Below are 23,356 nucleotides of genomic sequence, written 5' to 3' on the forward strand. Positions count from 1 at the left end.
ATCGAAAGTATATTGACCGGTGATTGTAGTATTGATAATCTGGTGGTCACACAAATGCCTCTGAGTGGGCTGATGTTAGTTTCGCCGGTGACCATGGATATATGAGTATGATGGATTTTATAATGACTTAATTATGATGTTGTAAATTGTTATGATGATGATGTTGTTGTCGTTGTTGTTGTTGATGATGATGATGATGATGATGATGATGATGGCGGTGATGATGATGATGATGATGATAATGGTGGTGATGAGGATGATATTGATGGTGATGATGATGACGACGACGACGACGACGATGATGATGGTTACGATGATGATGGTGATGATCATCATGATGATGATCATGATGAAGATGATGAGGAGGGCTACAAAGACGACGACGAACATGATGATGATGATATACGAGACACAACCAAAATGCATCTCGGTTCACTACATAAATAAATAAATATATTGTTTAACCAATAGAGAACAACTTCTGTGCCTTCAGCACTTTTATTTAAATATCCTATCATTGCAAACTGTAGATGACAATCGCCATGCCTTTGTTCACAGCAGCGTGTTTGGATAAACTTGTCTAGCTATTTAACCAGTATGTTGACCTAGGTCAGCGATCTATGGAAGTGTTTAAATAGCCATGGGTATTTAAACTTCAAATACCTGAGTTAATAAGGTGGGAATTTCAAAATAAATAGCAGATATAATAGCTATCCGAACTACATTTCAACACGTACTTACAGGACTTCAATTTGCTGGCCACTTAAAGCTGCTTCCTCACATATATCGAGGTGTATATACATTAGGACAAAGAAAGACAGCTTTTTAAAGGGAAAGGCATTTTAATTTATTTACTTAGATATTTTCACAGATCTATTTTTCTGTATCTTAAAATATTTTAGGAAATCAAAGTGTTTTTTTCAAATACCATTTAAAATTATATGCGGAATAAACTCAAACAAATGCGACGCTTTTCCAAGGCAGATGCTCTAACTTCTTGGCTAATGTCACAATGAATTTTATTGGTTAGTTTCACCCACGTGGTATAAATAGCTGAAAAGCGTCTTGAGACGTTGATTTAGCCGTCCGGATAGCGCAGTGGTTGGTTCACTGGTCTCACTTAGGTGATCCGAATATAATTTTGCATGGCTCATACATCTACAGATGCGGGAATTAACGAGATTTGTCTTTTCGTCACTTTGATCGTATTTCCGTCCGCACGAGATTAACTAAAAACGATAAGTTACTATAACATCCATAAAGTTTTCTCCAAATTTTTTATACCTGCATTGATATTTTCGTTGAAAAATATTAACACCTACTTTAAATGTCCTTATTTTTTACATCGACATTTAACAATTTAAACTAATGCAGATGGTTCAAATGTATGCGTAAAATGACGCGTTTGGTCTAACATCAATACCGCTTGTGACACAATTTGTAAACTTGAATGGGGGCCAGATGGGTTATCACGTGACAAACAAGATTGTGACGTCTACGCAGAGGCAAGTTTTTTCGCTGCGAAATTTCCTAGCGGGATCACAAATTACAGCTCCCGCTAAGACAAAGACCTAGAGAATACCGTATTTTATAGGTATGTGGCTAAGATATTTCGTAGTGAGCATTAAGTCGTGATAACGAGCGAATAGTAATACGAAATAAACGCGTATCACTTTCTTGTTCGTACGGCTGGAAAGTGAGCGAGATTTAAACAATTAATAAAAGTAATAACGGGCATAAAACTGCGAAAATTATCTGTCTCGGTTCGGACGTCGCCATCATGTTTGTCATGTGATTATCCTCTCTGGAGGTTGTCTTGGAATACTATCAACATACCCACAAGATAAAGTGTCGTATTGTAAGAAAGCTCACTTCTTATTATCTTTCAAACGACTGGAGTTAGTGATAAACTAAATTTGCGCAACAGGCGCCAAAGCTCAGATGCTATAACGGTTACAGCTATTTTTAAACAACTCTTAAGATGTTTAATTTTATGATTTCTCGTTTTGATTTTACGCGTACGGGTTTATACCAAGTATGAAGACACATATAAATATAAGTATACCAATTATTACATAACCTTATGTAAGCACCAGTGCAGTTATCATTACACGATACAAGTAGTTTCTAAAATTGTTCAGTTGGTACAGATATTTAGATATACTTTAGAAATACATTAAACTATTTAATACTCTCACTTTTGAAAAGCTGTCGAAAGCCATCTGGCATTTTATTACCGGTCTAAATTACAATTACCTTATCACATGTGCAGAGCAGTCCTAGTCTATTTTTAAAATGGATTTCTTCAAAATGTCTTTATTTCCGAATTAATTGTATAGTCCTTAGTGACTACTGCTTAATGATGCTTTTATTAATTTGATGAGAATCGTATCATAAACTCATAATCTGAACGTTGAATTCAGTAAAATGGTGTTGTTTCTTAGGTAAAGATTGTTAATATAAGACAAGCTTTTAGGTTTAGACATATTCGTTTTACGTTCGAATGAGAATTTCCTGTTTCAGCAACGGTGCTGGCATCACCATGCTCCATGCAGAGCCGCACGAGCAATCTGCTCAACTGCATTACTGGGATCAAGACGCGATTCATGGACAACGACGCATTTTGGTTCGGGAGCCAATACGCTACAAGGTGTCCGCTAAAGGGAGCCAGCTATGACCCAAAGTGCACCAATTTACGGCCGGACACTGCTGACAGTTTTGGAACCCGGTTTTTCCAAAGCAGCGCGATTGATTCCCTGGACAGGTACCTCTCTGTGCGGTTCGAATCTATCGGAAGTGAGTTTGCCGGGTCCGTTTGGTAAAAGAAAACAACCAAATAAAATTATGCTTGAAATAAGGAGAATAAAACCTTTTAAGGACGCTGTCAACAGTAATTTTTTTTCAATCATGCAATCATTCATCAATTGAACATCGTTTCCTTAACATGTATATCGTGACACTTTGCTATTAGTTAAGTTATAAAATTATAAAGGGTTCTACCAAAGTTTAATAGTTTTATATCGATTGCCTAGAATGAAGGATACGCCCTCTACGAATTTAAAGCCGCATTAATGGCAAAAGAAAGTAAAAAATTTTTCCACAGGAAACTACACCGGATGCGGTACGACGTTCACCTGGGACGGAAAGGAGAGGGTTAATATAGACGTCTACCCACTTTCAGATGACGTTGAGACGCCGTGGTTTGTTAGAAACACGTAAATACCTTTTATTTTGGTTAGCTGTAGCATTAATTTCGTTGTTGACCGATTTTTTTTAATTTCACTGCATTTTACGATATTAAGTCATAAAAGTCAAGCAATATATACATGCACCTTAAAAACGCCTCCTCAGATGTAAAATAATCGAAATCGTTCTTAACTTTTAACCAGCTACTTACATATTGGTACGCATTTGTAGTCCATTTGAAAGTTTAATTTGATTCAAAACCTTTCGTACTAGATTCAAGTTTTAAGTTTCATTTCCAACCTTAAGATACTGATGAGCAGCAATGGTTTTATGCTGTTTGCCATTTTCACTTTGCTTCTGAGAGGAAAAGCGTCAAAACGACTGACTTTTTTAGAACAATTATGTATTAGCATTGTATACGTACATTTTTTGAACACACGCACACATTAAAAAGTAATATATGAACCTTGATATTTGTCTTCATTCTATATGAATACAAATAAACAAAAAAGAAGGAAAAGAACTTGCCACTGACAATTGTAATTGTATCTCAGACCTTTGTAATTTTTCCTGTTAGAGTATGATTTGGTTTGCAAATGATGAAATGAAATTAGTTTACTAAATAATAGCAAAACTTGGTACAATACAATAAATGAACGACAACTTCATACGGCAAGAAGAAAACCATTGGCTACTTGTCGATTTGCGATCCGTTCGCGGATGATGACCCTGTTGTTAATCGCCGTGCTCTTGTTAATGCAGACCCAACATAACCTGGAGTAGTAACGCTACAGATTACTACACGCTGATTGTTTATGACGCCGGATACATGATCTGTCATGGCCTTTACGTTAACGTCAGGGGTAATGATCTCAGCAGCGGACAGGTAAGGAGGACTTTTAACCCATTGAAATGAAACCAAATACTTTGTTTATTTGTGTCGATAGTTAAGTAAGCCGCATTTTTTGGAGTGACACTTTACTCCTTGGTGTGTATAGGAACGGTCAACTACACGTTTTCGATGTGTGTTTTAACTCCGCTATTGTTCATGAGAAAATTTTGCTATCACGTGAAATTTTTTGCTTGTACGAAACTCACTTTTTAATATTAAAGTAAAAATCAGAATGACATCTATCCCTGCAATTAGGTGTTAGATATACATATACGTTTTTGCAACAAGTTCAACACAAATTGCTTTAATACACGGGAAACGTTTAAATTACAGACACAACGAAAACGTTTAAATATTTCAGGTTGTTAAAGAGTACCACGGTCCGAAAAGAAGCTTCATTCTACAGAACCCCTACATATTCCTGCTTTTCAAGCATTCCCAACCGGTGAATGTGACGGCAGAACTTAAGAACGTAATTTTAAACCCCAACTGGAGCCAAAAATGGCCAATTTACGACTTCGCGCAAAATCTCAATATGGGAGGTAAACGGTTTGGTGCTTCTTTTTCATCAGGACATTAATTGTCAAATATGGATCTGTCAAATCAAGCCTTTGATTAAAAACAAAACAAATATGTTGAAGACGAATTCAGATCTTAAACTTTTTCTGAAACAAATGATACACAAGTTCACATTCAGATATTTTGTTGACGATTGCTTTGTTTGGTAATTGCGACTTTGTGATTTATGTTTGAAAATGCAAAGGTTTTACTTACAATTGTTTTATGTAAATTGGTCCCAAGAAACGACTGCAAAGACTGCTTACGGAAAACAGTTGGTATTGTCTTAATCTCACTAAAATGCTTACACAGTAGATTCGGTGATAATCTATGAAAAGAAAATGCGCGTTTTCTCAGAAATCAGGCAACTATGTATCGACTATTATTTTCTAACAGGTTCAACTCTCGTCGTTATACTTGAAAAAATGATTTTTCCAATAATTTATCAATAATAGTCACTTTTTGTCAAACAGTTTTGATTAATCAGCATTTTTCTCTTTACAGCAGTAATGTACACTTCATTGCAAAAATCTTATTCGCGGTGTTTTATAATTGGTTTACTATATCCAAATAAGCGAGTCTTCAATGATCACTTTACTTATTGAATTATCAGCTCCCCTCACCATAGACTTAGAACCTTAGCAGTTATACCCTTAGCATTGTCTGGAGCGAATGCTCATTAGATACAATAATCTTTTCTAACTGTTTACATCAAATTTATATCAGTCCAACAGTGCTGACCGGGGTTAATGTAAACAGTTTATCATCATCAGCAATATTTTCCCCTTGCACTGTGTATGCGTTTGGGTGAGAATGAGAGACGACAACATATAGATCCTCCACCAGGTAGAAACAATTCAGAAAGTAGGGCATTGAGTAGAACGGCATAATATTTTGATTAATCTACTGATCGCGCGAACTCTTCAGAAACAAAAGGTTAATCCGCCTCCATTCTTGCGCAGATCCTGTCGCTGTGAACTGGGTGGTTGTCACGGGTGACGAATATGGAGCCGCCATGTCAGAGAGTTTTGGATTATTCTTTTGCCCGGATTTCTCAACAAAAGGTCAGCGAGTAACCATACTTTATTAGAGGCATGTTCGCATAGTTAAAGTATATAATTTATTATTCCCCGCAGTGAGGAAATTTAGACGCCCTGCTTAACGCAGTTTCATTTGCTTCGTTTGATTGTTTTTCTGTGTGTGTTGATGCCCTATTTTAGAATGCAATGCATTGCATTCTTCTTTCATCCTTTGTTTCACGTCATGCACTCTGTACATAAGATACAATTTAAAGCATAATCTTCAAAAATGTAAGACAATAAGTAACGCTGATCCGAATTAGACCAACATTGTAGAGTTAACAGACAAGTCAGAGGTCCCCTCAAAAAGTCAGCTACCATTTTAGTTCTTTGCTATATATTACGAGCAGACCTATTTACATGGCATATACTATTTATGACAAGTGCGATATATTTTGTTCATATCAATTTATATAAATGCAAATGTAAGTCTGTCGTTGAAACGCACATACATCTTTCTAAGAAAACCTTAAAAACCTTTTTATCGTTGTATTACTCATGGATTTAGTTTCGCATTTCGGTAGCTTTGCATCGAGTACCCCGCCCATTCTTCAGCAACTCGACTCAGTTGTCTGTCTGGTTGGACGTTACCATGACGACTACCAGTCTCAACTACTCAGTCTGCTGTAACAAATTCACATTTGGGTATGTTCTTTATAAGTTCCACCAAAGACCCATGGTCATACAAGGTATTTATTGGTACCCATATTATAATAATAATAATAATAATAATAATAATAATAATAATAATAATAATAATAATAATAATAATTATTATTATTATTATTATTAATGTTTAAATAACAATAAAAATAATAACAACAAATACTACTACTACTCCTACTTCTACTACTATTCATAATTTTAAAATTATATAACACAAATTACAACACAATTTAATCTAGACGCAAGTCGACCAAATCGTCTAGAAAGTCATTAATTTGAAATTAAGTAGGCATTAAGCGCAACATGCGTCACAGTGTGCGTAGATATGTACATTGTACCGTCTCAAACACAATCCGCATTTTCAGAGCTGGGGCCCGTAAGTTGGACCCTATAGGGAACCGGATCTACCACACTGCGGATGTGAGGAGCGAGGCCATAGTCACTTACTCCATAAAGAAGGCCGGTTTCCTTCCATCGAACTTTACAGGTAGGTTTTGTATTATAGGGTTGTGATTTTGTTACTTATGGTTGTGTTTTTGTAATAAGGGTTGTGGTTTTGTAGTATAGGGCTGTGTTCTTATGTAAAAGCTGTTACACTCATAGAATATTAAAGCCGCACACTTTAAAACAATTATCATGGTACAGTGTACTTAAATTCATCTTCATTTAAAACGTTGACTTCAATTATTCGAACTTTCACTCATCAGTTGTTGCTATTGAATTCTCTCCAAATTTATATCCTTCATAATCATAGTGTTTGTATACATAGTTTCTACCATAGATTAGGTCATTACCTGTAACACACAAAGTGGATTAACCTTTATGAGTTATATCAAAACTACATTTAGTTTGAACGTGTGTGACTTACTGATGACTGTCTACTGACTGACATCCAAATACAGTAAATATATGAAGTTTGAGCGGTGTAAGGATTTAAAAGAATTGTCAAAAATATTTGTTTATGCTTTCCGGTGGTGTATAGAGAAATATCAGTGAATTAAAAATTGATATTTCACTGTTTTAAACAGTGAAAAATAACAGTTCGCCACTCGTGAAAATATTATTTTGTTATGATCACTCCTGAAATAAAATTGATATTCCATCGAATCCTACAAATATCCATTATGTATTACATGGGCTTTAAATTGATATAATGTTTTTCATAGTATTTGCGTGTAAATATGTTCACAGTCTAAATAAAAAAATAAATAAAACAATTATGCGAATGGAAACGTTCCATGACTTGAACTGATTTTATCATCGAAGCCTACTTCACTGGGATTTTGAAGCCTACTTCATTGGGATTTTGAAGCCTACTTCACTGGGATTTTGAAGCCTTCTTCACTGGGATTTTGAAGCCTACTTCACTGGGATTTTGAAGCCTACTTCACTGGGATTTTGTAAATTGTCACGAAGTGATTTATGAGTGACAATCGGTTGGAGCCTTGATAATGGAAATGATGATGGAGACAGATGGAATTCGTAAATATTTTTATGAATTGGATATCTTGAAATGTGCTACATTTACTACACCACTAATGTTCGTAAAAAACGCATGCATATTAGTTTATTCTAATGACTACGAGATAAAATTTTACCAATAAAACAACAATCATAAACACTGGCCCCGACAAAAAATCATCAAATTCTCACGCCAAGCCCTTGGCCCTTTGATGGCGTCCAATACGTCTTGCCCACCCTGGCACAGATGACACTCGCCTGACCCTCGGCCCTATGGCGGCGTCCAATATGTCCGGTCCACCCTGGTACAGATGACCCTGGCGGTGTCCAATACGTCCTTCGTTGCTGGCGTGTCCCGGTCGGCCCTTGTCGCCGAAACCGCCTCTCTCTCTCTCTCAGAAATGGCAGCTATCTGTCGAACCGTCATTGGGTGATGGCCTCTGCCGCACCCACCCGGAAACTTCCCGTTGGGTGATGCCCGTCTGCCGCACCCGACCGGAAACTGGGATCTATTTATTCAAACTAATCCCTAACCGTGATATTGCGTGGTTTTGTTGATACTATATTTAGACAGCCAGCATTTAATAACTTAATCAATAATGATCTATCACCACATGAACACATGAAAAGTACACATGCATAACTGCAATATTAACACAAAAATACAAATAAACATTTACATTAATTCACCCGATATTTAATAAATGTTATTGTGTTGTATATCTCAGAAGCTAGTTGGGTTTCAATGCAAAAATTTACAAATAATGTAATAAAACGTATAAAAATTATATTTACCCCAGTTCCTAATAAATAAGATATCCAAGTGTCTGCCCCTTTGGCTCTGTCAGAGCGTCTACACTGCTCGAAACTTACGACGGCACTGAGTTGATTTGCTTAAAATGTCTGGGAACATTTGTGTAAAGTAAACAATTCACGGATCTGTCGTTTTATCAAACTGGGCATGCCCTTTGTTATAAAATACCAGAGTTCATGATAAGTTTGCATCTCATATCCCTATTATTTTGATAACCCAGTTCACATCGAGAATAAACACAGATTGGGTTTGTTGTAGGGGAATTTAACATCGCACATGTACAAAGCATGAATCGTGAATCTTGACATTTATGTAGCAGACATGCAACAATTTGTTGGTGAAACTGATACGCATCTGTAGACTACTCTCTGATGTAATACTAGCGACCAAAGGGGCTTCCCGTCTACGGTTTAAGGTGAGATGCACAGCATCGTGACCATGGACCCTGATGTTCCATCGCCAGCCGTTGGTACCCAGGAACGGCCCCTGTTACACGGCCTCTTCATCAACATCAGGGATGGCAACTTCAGCACTGGTAAATCTAAAAACATTGTCTAGAGAGAAACTCGTACTGCAATCCGTTTTGTTTTTATGTAAGGCAAGTGACCGCTTACCATTTCATTACATTACAAGACATACAAAACAAAAGAAGTTTAAAAGATAAACATAGTTAAATATTCTGTTATCGTCTTAGGATAGAAAATGCAAAGCATATGTTGTTCAAACCGGTTGAAATCCAGCGGTTTATAGATAATTTATGCGAACATGGGACACACCATTAATCTGAAATGGAACTCGAAGGTATTTCTTTAGACAACAACATAAGTATTATTGTAAAATGCATACTGAACAAGGTTAAAGGCAGGTCCAATTTTAAGTTTTGGATAATGAAACTAGAATATTTTATTTTAAGTTGGAAATATATTCACCAGATCATGTGATATTTGAAAAACCCCGGTTGTTATTGAGGAATCACTGTGCATTGCAATTAAAATTGAAATGATCATTGTCGTTCTGATGAATGCTTTGGAAACCACACAGGTTATCGCAACTGTACGTTATTTCTAGGTAAAGCATATATACAAAAGCATTTTGAACCTTTTTTACACGCTTAACATGCTTGCTGCACATATATTATTTATTATAGATATCATAAATAAGAAACATTCCTTCAAAAAGGAATTACTTTTATATTGTTCTGTTGGTGGGGACGGTCACATTTCGCTGGAATTTAAAAGTTTAAAATCACTTGTACATCCCTAATTGTTTTTGACGAATTAACATCGCACACTAATTATTTAATTGTCATGGAACTTAATGTTAACGGTATGGTTGTAAACTTTTTAAAAGTTGTTGCGAAAAGCTACAAAAAATACCTTGTTCATTTTTCACAGGGGAGTTGGTTCTCAACTATTCGGGGCCTGCGCCATCCGACAACAAGCCCCACTACTACTACTTCATGCTGTACAGACATGTCGTCCCATTGAACGCGACGGCAATGCCATCGTACTCATCTGACCCACGTAACGGAAGGTACGCTCGATTAATGATGTTTCTTTTCTAACAACAATGGTTGCACTCAAATGAACATTATGGAACACATAACTTCCAAGCGTCTGAAGAATTTTGAGAGCATTTGGTGTGTAACTTTTTAGTCCCTTACCGGTGAAACCGGAGGGGATTTATGGTTTGCGCTCTGTGTGTCGGTCAGTCTGTCACACTTTTCTGGATCCTGCGATTAGTTTAAAAGATCTTCAAATCTTATATGAAACTTGAAACATGGACAGATGGCAATATGGTGATTATATACTTCATTTCATTTTGTCCTTACGTCAAGAATTCTGGTTGCTATGGCAACAAATAAACTAGAAATATTGCTAAAAATGGTGGAGTTTCACCGGTAAGGGACTTTAATTGCTTGGCAATAGTCTTGTTCATTCTTGTTCAGGATATCAACTGTGGAAAATGGTGGAGTTTTGACAAAAAAGTATATGCTTAAATTTATGTAATGCATTCTATAAGTTATCAGAATTTAAATAGCATAAGTAAGAATGCACAAGCCATGCTGAACATATATACCATAAAAGTAAATATTAAAAGCTTGAAATACATGAAAAGTAATATTGACATTGACTAATGCACGGCTTTTCAAATAAATATGAAAGCATAATTACATTCGCTTCAGTAGTGTTTACATTTGAAAGATTTGATATTCGGGTAACATAGTCGTTAAGTTTTAAAGGGACTATCAATCAGATTGACGAAAAAAAAAGAAAAGTTTTAAAATACCGTATTTTTGTACAATTATTAGTTTATATTCATTAAAATATCACGACTGGTTTTTACATTACTTGAAAAAGTTGTTAAGTTTTCATATTTCATATGTTCGGTACTTAAATTTTCTGGGTATGTGTACCAAGGTAACTACCAGTTTACTATAAATTAAGCAAGTATAGATTGATCATCATCGTGGTAAACCCAGGAATGCAAATTGTACATGCGTAGTGAATTGTATATATATATATATATATATATATATAATATTCACTTGCGTTATTTATTGATGTATATATCGTTATGTCACATATTTTCGCAAAGTGCTTTTGATTTCTCTTCCCGTATTTTTTTTTACCGAATATACTGTAAATATGAACTTTTTTTAAGTAGTTAAATATACCAGTCGTGATATTTTAATCAATACAAACTAATAATTGAAAAAAAAACACACACGGTATTTTAAAACTTTTCTTTTTTCATGAATCTGGTTGACGGTCCCTTTATCCAAACAAATGACATTTCAATGAAAAAATATTACTTCTTCCGAAAAATGTATAACGCCTTTCATACGAACTAATATGTTATTTGATTTATTTAAGATCTGAGCCATCGCATAGTGTCACTAGCAGAAAAACACACACAATAAACACTTTTAAATGACTATAATATTTTTGTTCATATTCATGTTCAATAATATGTTAAATCAAGTATGAACGTAATTGACCAAACAAAGAGTATACATAAAATATAATAATACTCATATTATGCAACGTGCCGAGATCATCATACAAGTAAACATATCGTTATCAACCAATTCTAGGTATCTGTTTGACATCAACCGCCTGGTTTCCGATCACAACATGACGCTTGTGGGTGCCACTTGGCTGCGCGCGACAACGGACGATTACGTCACGTACCGCCTCGTTGCTAGGGAACCTGGAAATGAAGCTTCATTGTGCGCGAAATACCCTGGATATAGCAAACCGTGCCCTACTTCTGGCAGTACCAAGGCTTTCGTGATAAACAACGTTCCAATGCTCGTTGTTGGATTGTGTAATATTATGTTTATGGCGTTTTCTGCGTTGCACTGAACACGTGCTAAAGATGGACACTAATAACGTCACAATTCTTATGAGTTGAATAATTTTCTACATCAATACAAACCATTCATGTATTATACTATAGTAAAGTACATCTTACTATTATATATGTTCACTTTTCTTAATATGATATATGTAAATATGATATGTAAATGATATATGCAAATATAAATGAACTCCAAAATCAGTTTCAGTAGAAAGTATATATCTTTGTATGTAAGTCTTAATAATAAAACAATAAATACAAACAAAAAACGTATGAGCCTAGAAAACTGTATTTTATCTGGTTATCATTAATAACGCTCTACACATAATATTTTAGTTTATAATTGTTATATGTTAAGTATAATTATGCATATTTTTACGAATGCATTGTATATCGTTCATTTTGTCTTCATTTACTGGTATCAAAAGTATGTATTAAAAACCCCGTAAGTAATCAAACAAAAACAACCAAATTAAGTCACGACTTAACACATGTCGTAGAATAAAACAAGGCTCATGTTGTGTAGGAATAAAGACACAAGCCCATAGCATTTGGCGTAAGCAATGGGGTTAAACAACGATACACGCGTTTTTGTCTATTTGTCGAAACATGACAGCGTCATACTGAAAACAACTATGTCCCTGAATCAACAACGAAGAGTTCACTTGTTAACAAATGTTTGAGAATGTTATTTTAATGCCAAATTATTGGTCCGCGTAATGTGAAAATGTGTATAATTCCGCATGCATAGAGCGTTGTTCCGTAACTTCATTATAGCTAGAAAAGTTTTCATTTTCTATGAACCATTCAGATTATGAAACCATCAATAATTAATATTTGACCTTTTGAGGACATATGCGATTTATGATTTATATAAGATGCACACAGTACCTCTATTACAAACCTAAGCACAGGCAGCTGCACAAATATCAACTTCGAGTGTGAAATGACATGATATTTAACCCTTTCAACTCAGAAAACGTTAATTTACTCAAGAAAATAAAGCCCAACTTAATATTATTTTTACGAGGCCTACTCGCATAAATCTTGCATTGAGATTCGAGATTCATGTCAATAACTAAAATATTGACCTAAATAATACTATTTCCAAGGATGAAAACACGTTTTAATGTTCAAATAGAGCTTATTCGAGCTATCACACTATCGGTTCACAATTTTAAACATACATTAGACACTGTATTTTACACAAAGACTTGATAGCTGTTTTTAAGATCTAGGTTATATTTATATATTAAGAGGACGTCTCATGAAGGATTAAGAAATAAAGTATGCTTTGTATGGGATTGGGTTTCACTCAATAACAATATAGCTACATTAATGATTACCGCCATACATTGATGTCAAAGGAAGCAAAATATGATTATCTTGTACAAATAGTGTGTGTCGGTAAATATCGTACCTCTCGATTTTATAATGGATATTTTAACAACTTGGAGCCAATATAAAGCTATTCTACGTGGTTGTAAACAATAATCAGATGGTTGCCTTCACGAGAAAGGTAATACTTTGAGATCGATTGCTAAAATACTACATGAAGTGAAAATTTCGAAAACATTAGAAAGAGGTGCTTAACTTAATCAGGTCAGGTATTGAGCACAATAACCCGATGACTACATTTCGTTTAGCTTTTCATTGATGATCTTATAATTCTGATGCCAATATCTATTTTAATAATTCACATCAGATAATTATATAAACGATTTGTTTTGCATATGTCAAATGCTTATAATCACAGGTATATTTAAACGTCAAAATTCAATGCCAAGTATACAATTATTTCCTCATTTCGTCTTGGGTTCCCATATATTTGCATTTCAAGGGCAATTTGTCCTTTTACGCACTTTATATTACACACGAATGTCCGGTTCTTTTTCGAGAAGTACGTGGGTTATTAATGACCTTTCACAGATTTTGGCATGTTTTGAAGTTTGTCATTAAATGCTTTCTATTGATACATGTAAACATTTGCTCTAAATAGCTCCAGTTAAAAATCAAGAATAAAATTAAAAACAGAAAAAAGTAACCCTAAACATGGCTCGAACCAACAGGGCTCGAACCACTGACCCCTGAAGTCCTGGCGTAAAAAGTCTCTGAGTTAGATCCCTCGACCATTCTTCCGCATAAAATTTCTGACGTATTTTGTACTATATATAAGTAATCATCGTAGTTTCACAAAATATAGCGACAACAACAGAACTCTCCAAATTATTCAATCGTTTCGCGTTGCAACACTTTATAATTTTCAGGTTTTAAAATCGTCAAAAGATGCATATAATGGCTATATTAGACCATGGTAAATGTTCAGTATTACTGTTTCCTCACAAATATCATAACTAAATCGAAAATTTGCGAATCTGAAACATCTTTTATAAATTTTATCAATTTACCAAGTGCTGTATCTGATTTGTCATTTTATGTGACAATTTTAGTAGTAAATACTATTACTAAAAAACTTAAAGTTGACCCTGTTTACCTGTAGTATCAGTTGCTTTATGTTTATCATTGCTAACGGTCATTTCATTCAGTTCTGTACGGGCGACGCTGGACGCAGTACAGTGTGTTGCGTGGTTTTCACCTCAATAAACAGGGTATGTAAGGGCTAAATAATTTTTCCCTACTCGCTATGGTAAGCCACATTTAGTACATACGTCTCATGGTGATCGCCTTTTAAATGACAACCCAATAAAAACAAATGTTGTTCAGGGGTTGATGAACCTGTCGCTGGATTAAAGAAATGTCAAATAACAAAATCTCAATCGGACGGCTATACGTCGGAAATACATACTTAAGAAAATCTTAAGAACATTGAAAGAATACTTCCAATGCTCATTCGGGTAAAATGGGCTGATAAAGCTAGAAAGCTAATCGAACAGGGTTCCGATCCAGCGTCTTCATTCATTTATTCAGTAGAGAGCTATAGTGGCAAAATGTACGGTCAAGATCTTGTTAATTACTAAAACACATTCATTATTAGTATAGAGTTTGCGAGTCAAACCGTGGGAATTGTTTGGGTCTATCAACAATAGCTAGTAAAAGCAGGGCACACAGAGTCGATGTGTGCGAAGGGCGCTTATGGTTAATAAGGGGCTTATCTTGAGTTTATTGTGGGGCAACCGTATACTGGTTACCTAACACAAATTCTAGTCTATGAATTTAGATGCAACATGAGGTTGTTGAGAGGAAGAACGAATGTCTCAATGTAAAGCATTTTGCTAAGTTCCACAGAAAGAGTCGTTGCTGCAAGATACTCAGAAGATAGCGTAGGGTAAGCAATTGTTGTTCAAAATCAGTTGTCGTTAAAATTAGTTTATGCATTGTCCCTGTAGTTGTCAATATTGTTCACGTTAGACGGAAACATATGCCTTGTTACATGAAGGCAGCGATATGACGTTGTGTAGCGATATTTAAGTAAGAAAACTAAACACTAAGAGCACTATGCGGATTTCACTCGTTCAGCTGTAAATCAGTCAACACAGCGCATATCTGGCATGCAGCTTAACTGAAAGCTGAGTCTTCTAGATGGTCATGAAAGTATTGAGGCTTATATATATATTGTTAAACACTTGTCAATATCCATGCGGTCTCTTCCAACTGGAGCGGAGATATGTAAGTAAGAATATTTGCAGGAATACAACGTCCAAAGGTTGTTGCCGCACTAGTAGAGTTGCATATTCGGGGTGATACTCCAAAGGCTTTCTGGATAGAGCAAGAGAGGAAAGATACATTGGCATGCCGAATGCAACACGGTTAATTTTTGGTTGGAGTATTATTGGCCCTAGAGGGTAAACTTCGTCCTCTACACGCAATGTGAACTTTCAACAGATGTCAAATGTACAAAGTAAGGCTGACAAACTTTTGAACACCGATGTTCCTGACTGTGTACAATGGGCAGGTTAGTCTCAGCTCGTTTGGAACTGGTAAATTTGTCTTATAATAGACAATTAACCGTAAAACTTTTAGATTTATTGAGACGTAAACTTTTTTATGCCCCTAATATGTATGCTCTGTACAGCGAGTCCATGGGAAATTATATTGAGAACGGGTATGCAAAGCCTGTTAGTTCAATCGTAAGTGAACATCCATGAAAGTTTGGAATCTTCCTCTCATCCGTGATGTAGGCTGAATAAGCCCGGAATAAGCCTGGACAGGTAAGGATGGTTTTGACTGTGCCGCAAAATACCGGGTAACATTACTCAATGTGCCTGCTGCAGGGACCCTGATGTAGTGAACAGTTTGTTAGCGTACTAACTTAGTTCCTTTAGCATTTGTGGCCCTAGTTGCCGACATTGAGGTCATATTCCATCAGTAAAAGGTCAGTGACAAGGGCAAATATGCATTAGAGTTTCTTTGATGGTCAGGCGGTAACATGGACAAACCACCGACAGAATACTATATGATACTACATCTGTTTGGAGCGACGTGATCGCCGAGTTGTGCCGTCCATGGCATGGTTTGAAATTAATTCTAAAGAGAACGCATCACAATTAAGTCAGAAACTGTAAGGACAGTAGAACGAAATTTCCGCTTAGTCCGTTCGGAATAAAAAGACGGGTTGTCTTTAAGAACCCCGAGACACACTTTTTAAAGTTATGTTACAGTTAACAAAGTGGATTCTTAATAATCAAAAATTCTCTGACACATGCCGGAATCTGCAAGAGCAAAAAGTGCGCTAAGGTGGAGCTTTAGAATTACAAACAATATTAATTGTGCTCTTGTGCTGCGCTGATATGTGACAAAGATATATGTTTATTTGATGTTGAACTTCCGGACAAATCCACACTCGTTGTGGCATACGATCAGTAGCTAGTTTATTGTATGACACACTTGGACCTTTGGCCCCTGTAACTCTTTTTTTAAAGCTGGCTTTACATAATGAATGGCAACAAAAGCTACAAGGGGATGAAATAGATGTCTTCCACGGATAATTAACAGGGAAATCGGAGGCTAGAATGTTTACTTGCGTTGTATGTTAAGATATACGATGCCATCAGTAGCTAAAATGCAGTTTTGAAATGGGTCTAGATTAGCACCCATTACATCGATGTGGAAACCAAGATGATAGCTATCTGTAGAAGTTTTGGCAATGACTTGTATCAGTTGGTTTAACATGAATTGAACTAAAAGGTCCACTGCAGGTATTTCTGAACAGACTCGCTGATACAAAAGAAATGAATCTCGACGTTTTAAGACATTCGTAGCAAACATATTATCAGTGATCCATGATGTTACTTCGACGAAAGGGAACCCCGATAGGCGGGTTGATAACCAGTTGATAAGCCATTCTGACTGGTATCGCCAACAGCATTCAGAAGCCTGATTGCACAGATTAAAGGCATATATCATTAAGAAATATTAACTACAGAAAGAGTGTGTTCTTAGAGGTTAAGTACTTAACGGTAGGTGAAATAAGAGCTGCTACGAAGGCTATTTTGTCCCTTGTACAAAGTAGGCAGTATAGCAGCGAGATAAGTATAGTTGTAAAATCAGGACTGTTCTAGAAAAGTCCCCTGAACCTGTTTAGTCCACTTTATACATACAATTTGCATAACGTGGATGGTTGTCCAAAAACGCTGACTTACGCAATTCTACTAAGCATTAGATAATTTTGCTACCAGGTTACCACGAAGTAGCACTGCAGAATCAAACACTCACGTGGGTGCTCATTATAGTTTGTCGTTGTTAAAACAAAGTATTAGTTCTTGCCAGGTCTTAAGTCGACTAAGTCTGTTCTCAACACTAGCTGACCCATGTAAATCATTAGAAATGTTATTTGTTTACGGCCAAACATTTTAAGTTTTTAATATAGGCCCCTTACATTTGCGTAGCTGTACATTCGATATCGTTAACATACTTGCACGTGAATCTCACTATACCCTGATTACAAGAAACATTAAGAATATGAAGAATCTGTGCGCATTGTCAATGAGCGTATGCCGAGATAGCAAAATTGGTGATTCAATATTAATATCACAGAAATAAGAAATGTTTGAGTAAAAATTCAAAGGATATCGAAACACTTGAACAACAGTAAGTTTTGGATTTTGGGAAATATACACAAAAATAAAACACGATCAATTCGACAATTGTATTTTTATTTATATTATATATCGATTTTTTTTAAAGATGATTAAAACTATGAACAGGTTATTGTTCAGTCGTCCAACGAAACTCTGGAAACTTTTTGCCGATTATACTATAAAATAAATTTATTTCCATAACCGATTAATGATTCGAGAAAGCAAGTAACAGATTAAACGTAAAATGGCATACGGTATAGGCTTTTGATTAAAATAGTATTTAATCTAATTAAGTGGTATTCTCTCGCCATTTTCTGTAAAATAGTTAATGCAATATTAGTTTTGGGTGTCTGTTGTTGTCCAACATTGTCTGAATTACTATAAACGGCTACATTAATTATTGACCTTAAACAATTAGTTTTGTAATAATTCTTTGTAAAAACCAAATAATATATATATCAAAATGCACTTTGGTATCAATAATGTAATGATGATATAGGTGGTAAAGTGTTGACAATCATTAAAAATATGTGGTTGAATGTAAAATCTCGTATTAAGCTTTGTTGAAGGCTCTCCAAATTCTTCGAATAAAACAAATTTGCGAATGTCTCTCTTATTAGAGGATTATAAAAAAATTTGTAAGGAAAAAACGCAAATGCTGGTATTGAGCTGAACGATGAATATTAAAAGCACATAAAGCCATATAGAATAATGTATAAACATATAGAATCATACACACAAACGTATTGGAAAAGTTCATGAAACAAAAAGATGAATATCCTGGCCACACAGAGTGAATACTCAAATTATACAACAGAGTAATTCAAACATTCAGAATACCTAAACCATATTGGACATATATCTACAATATACTAGTATACTATTAACAATGAAAAACACGTATGAGCATGGCATAAACATATATATGATAAAAACATAAAAATATATGAAGGTTGAATAGCCAAAACATATTAATGAATATTAGATGAAAGCCCAGTCCGAATCGGTAATGTTCGAACAATGTTTTTGAACCTTAATAAAACCACTTGTACAAACACAATTACAACTACAGTTATTTGAGTAAAGCCATATCAGGTAAACTCAATCAAGTGTACAATGGTCGGGGTATTGTTAGTGTAGGTCTTGCGACCGAAACCAACATTTACGTCTCAGCGTGTTCTATTACTAATATAAACGTCTAAGTTGTTCTAAGTTTGTTCGGTACACTTTATAAATCTATGAAGCAATTTCTCACAATCAAGCATGATAGTCGTTGGTTAATAATTACCGGTTAAACACTATGTTTAAAACAGATAAACATAAAGTGCACAAGTTGCATTTTTTTATTTAATGACTGCGTGAAAGATTCAAGGTACTTAAGTCACACTGAAACACGAAGTGACTCATTCCGCATAATCATTGACACACTTATATACACTGAAACATTTTATATAAAAGGTTGTGCGAAGACGTGTTATTAATAATATTGCTTCAGTGATAATTATAAAGCTCTATTCTAAATCCATCTTATTTGTTTGATTCTGCTTACAATTATGATTCACATTGTCAAAAGAAAAAAATTCTCAAAGCACTATGACGCAAAAACAAGGGAATCAAACTTCACTCTCACACTCAAAACTGACCAGCTGACCCACAGGTGGTTATCGTGTGGCTATGATATTAATTAATGAAAACACTCATTTTGAATGATAAATAATCATATTATAAAGAAAATCAACTTTTCTGAAATAAACACAACAAATTTTCACTATCAAATATATATATATAAACAAGGTATCCAACTCAAAATCACCCGAGAACGGGGTGGCATCGCTTTGAACACTCATAACTTCATCAATTGTGCAGCGATTTTATCGATCGTGGTCTTCTTCAACGCAGAAATGAATTTTCTTACTAGAAATGTATATATCTTGTAATATTTCTACAAAAGCTGGGTCAAATTTTAAGAAATAACACGATATACACAACTCGCGTAACCTAATTGACACCGATCAGACCGATTAATAAATTAAATCGTCAGTTGTAAAGACACACCTTCGCATTGGACCAATGAAATCACTCGTGTGTTCAAAATGTCCGGTTAGTTTGAAATTTATGTAATCAAAGGTTTCAACCTGCGCTGGACAGTTAGTTTTGATGTATATTGCAACGGCAAGCACGGGTAAGAATTTTTTCATAAGTTTATTGAATTATGGTATCGAGGTCTTGAACATTACAGGGAAAATGCCCTTACTCCGGAATATTTCATTCATTATTATGCTGATCGATGTTAAGTATGTAAGTGAGTGTGTATTGTGATATTCTTAAATCTGACCCAGTATTCGTAAAATTCTGCAAGACATGTACATTTTCAGAAAGGAAATTCATTTCTACGTGGAATAAGACCGAGATCGTAAAAATCGCTGCACAATTGATGAAGTTATTGCTGTTCAAAGCGATGCATACCGTTTTCGGGTGATTTTGAGTTGGATACCCTTGTTATATATATATTTGAAAGTGATTTTCTTTTCATAAAAGTTGATTTGTCGTTATAATATATTTTTATTATTCAAAATGATAATTCCACTAATTAATATCATAGCCACACGCTAACCACCTGTGAAATGACCCTTACATAATTGCGGTTTTCATGAGCCATTTATTTTACGGCTATACCGCATATTTCGCATTAGTGGCAAAACTTCACGCACGGTTATCTCCCCATGGTTACGTGATATAACAACTGCCATCACAAGAAAATCCTTCCAGATCAGAAGGATTTTTTGTTTGTTTAAGTATTATATTATTAAAATACACAGCATTTTTTTTAATAATTGTAATTCATTTATTCGTTTCAACAAACAATAAAATTAATTAACATTTCTCAATATGTCTTCGAGCGCAAGATTTGTTTTGATTCTGTTAGGGCTAAGTCGTACGATTTTGCTTTTTTTGTCAAGACTTATTAAATACTCTTATCATGTTAACGGTTTTATGCTGTCTCGTTTTTTTTTCCAACTTTCCTTGATACTGGATACCACGCGTCAAACTCCTACATTACGTATTGATATTGCATTCTATGACTTCTCATAATGTTCAGAAGTCATCTTCGCAGAAATCCAACGGTGTAAAAGCACATACAGACATTCATTTGGATAATATCGATGAAAACTATTTTTGCAATTCCTACTTATCGTCGTGGTTATGTACCCAAGGGTTTTTCTGTAGTTTAAAAATACTTATCTTGCGTTGTTTTCTTTAACGAATCATTTTTCTATGTTTTCATCGACTTGAGTGAATAAAATGAATATTAGAATAAGGCTCGGTCTACAGCTTAGCCTGACCAAGTTGAAACCATGTCGAACAAAGATAGTTGCATAATGTGGCCGCACTAGTAAAGCATGATTATGTTCACTTTCATTATTGTTTGATTCAATGCAATATGTTATATATATATATATATATATATAGATAGATAATATATATATATTATATTATATATATATATATATAATATATATATATATATATGATTATATATATGTTTTTATACAAAAGGCGTTAATTGCGTAAAACCTTTTTACATTAAGTGATAAATTAACACTTTCTTTCAAAGTCAATCATAGAAATGCCTTCGCAACTCTATACCGATGTTTCTCACATAGAAATCAATATTAACTGCAACGATGAATTGCTGATCTGCAGCTTTAATAAATTGATAATCATATTCTTAAAATGTAAAAAAAAACTATTTTTGTTTGACTTGCTTAAGCAATCGAAAGAGAGTAATGTGTAAATTTCTACAATGACACTTATCAATGCGGATAAGCGCGAGGCGATGTTAAAAACAACCTATTGGAAACCGAACACCAGACCCGATCACTTTTTCGATTGAAGCTTGTGACGTAACACTGAAACCTCAATCTCTGAAACTTTGACATCTTAATCACACAGGAAACAAAGGTCTCGTTGGCCTCGAAAATTATGCCTCGAAGCAAAGCTTAATATTGTACCTAAATGATTTTATTGAGGTGAATCCAGGGCAAATATTTAGAATTCTCACTTCGACAAGCTCGTCCTTAACCATTTGTGAAAACGATTCGGTTGCTTCTTTGAAAAAACGTTTACGCCGACGTCCTCAGGTATTAAGTTCTCCTATTTGTCACAACAAATCATAAGTTCATCATAAGATCGAAGCGACCAGTATATTAAAGGGAACAAGTTAACGAACCTAAAATCTAGCAGTAAACATTTGCTAAGCTATTTGTTCTTTTTATTTTTTTTATAAACATAGTACAGTTAAAAAGTGGACCGTATTCAAGTTTCGATGTCACAGATGTCAAGATAGACTTGTTTAGGATTTGGATTTATTGTCATTTCATGCTTTAAAGTGTACTTTTTAGTAAGAAATCCGTTGGTGAGAATGTAATACATATAAGCGTTTCATGAAACGTTTACAAACCAATGCTGACAAAATCTCGCTTATTGAAAACTAAAAGATAGCCGATTGCATTACTCTATGAAGATAGGTCCATGTGTTGTAACGAAAGTAGTTTATAAACTCACGTGCGAGTTTAAATAAAAGTGGGCTCGAACCACTGTCCACTGTAGTAAAAGTTTATCGCTTAGACCTCTCGGCTATCCGTGCTCATACTGTGATTGCTGTATTTTATACTTTAATAAACAATCCTCGTAGTGTCACAAAAGATAACGACAACAACATAACTCTCCAAATTACTCAATCGTCTCGCGTTACAACGCTCTATAATTTTCAGGTTTTTAAATCGCCAAAAGATGCGTTCATGTATAATTGATTTTTTAGAGCACGGTACATGTTCATTATTACTGTTTCCTCAAAAGTATCATAATTGTGTATTAAATATATGCGAAGACAATCCCTAATATATTCCACACTGATAGAAATAATGTTAAAAAAATGGTGAGCATCACTTTTTTAATAGTCCTACCTATCGTTTTACTGCGATACGATCATTCCATCCCCTAGATTGAATTGTGAGCTGCTCTTTTATGGTAAGCCCTAATTTAATAATGAAAACAACGCCTTCATTCTTTACTAAGTTCGAAAATATATTATTACGACAAGTGATTCATGACTTAGTTACAATGTATCATTTAGGTCGACAGGATTATACTATCGTTATTAATATCATTTACCGTATATAAACATCATTATGATTATTATGATTATGACGATTTTTTATTTATTGGTAAACTACTTTATTACCGGTAGTAATAGTCTACTATTATATGATATCCCGAATGAATCAATATAATTATT

At 34.8% G+C, this 23,356-nt stretch overlaps 1 protein-coding gene across 1 annotated transcript; it reads left to right on the forward strand.

Annotated features, from left to right (window-relative positions):
* The first annotated feature begins 2,569 nt into the window (after window positions 1-2,569).
* On the forward strand, window positions 2,570-12,411 carry LOC127881614 (uncharacterized protein C56G2.4-like). The gene is made up of 10 exons (XM_052429649.1): window positions 2,570-2,796; window positions 3,104-3,215; window positions 3,949-4,072; window positions 4,440-4,620; window positions 5,599-5,700; window positions 6,240-6,360; window positions 6,747-6,868; window positions 9,072-9,191; window positions 10,051-10,189; window positions 11,754-12,411. The coding sequence occupies exons 1-10, from the start codon at window positions 2,607-2,609 to the stop codon at window positions 12,022-12,024; spliced, it is 1,482 nt and encodes a 493-aa protein (XP_052285609.1). The 5' UTR covers window positions 2,570-2,606; the 3' UTR covers window positions 12,025-12,411.
* Window positions 12,412-23,356: the final 10,945 nt, after the last annotated feature.

The sequence above is a fragment of the Dreissena polymorpha genome, chromosome 1 (genome assembly GCF_020536995.1).
Source record: "Dreissena polymorpha isolate Duluth1 chromosome 1, UMN_Dpol_1.0, whole genome shotgun sequence".
NCBI classification, from domain to species: Eukaryota; Metazoa; Mollusca; class Bivalvia; order Myida; family Dreissenidae; genus Dreissena; species Dreissena polymorpha.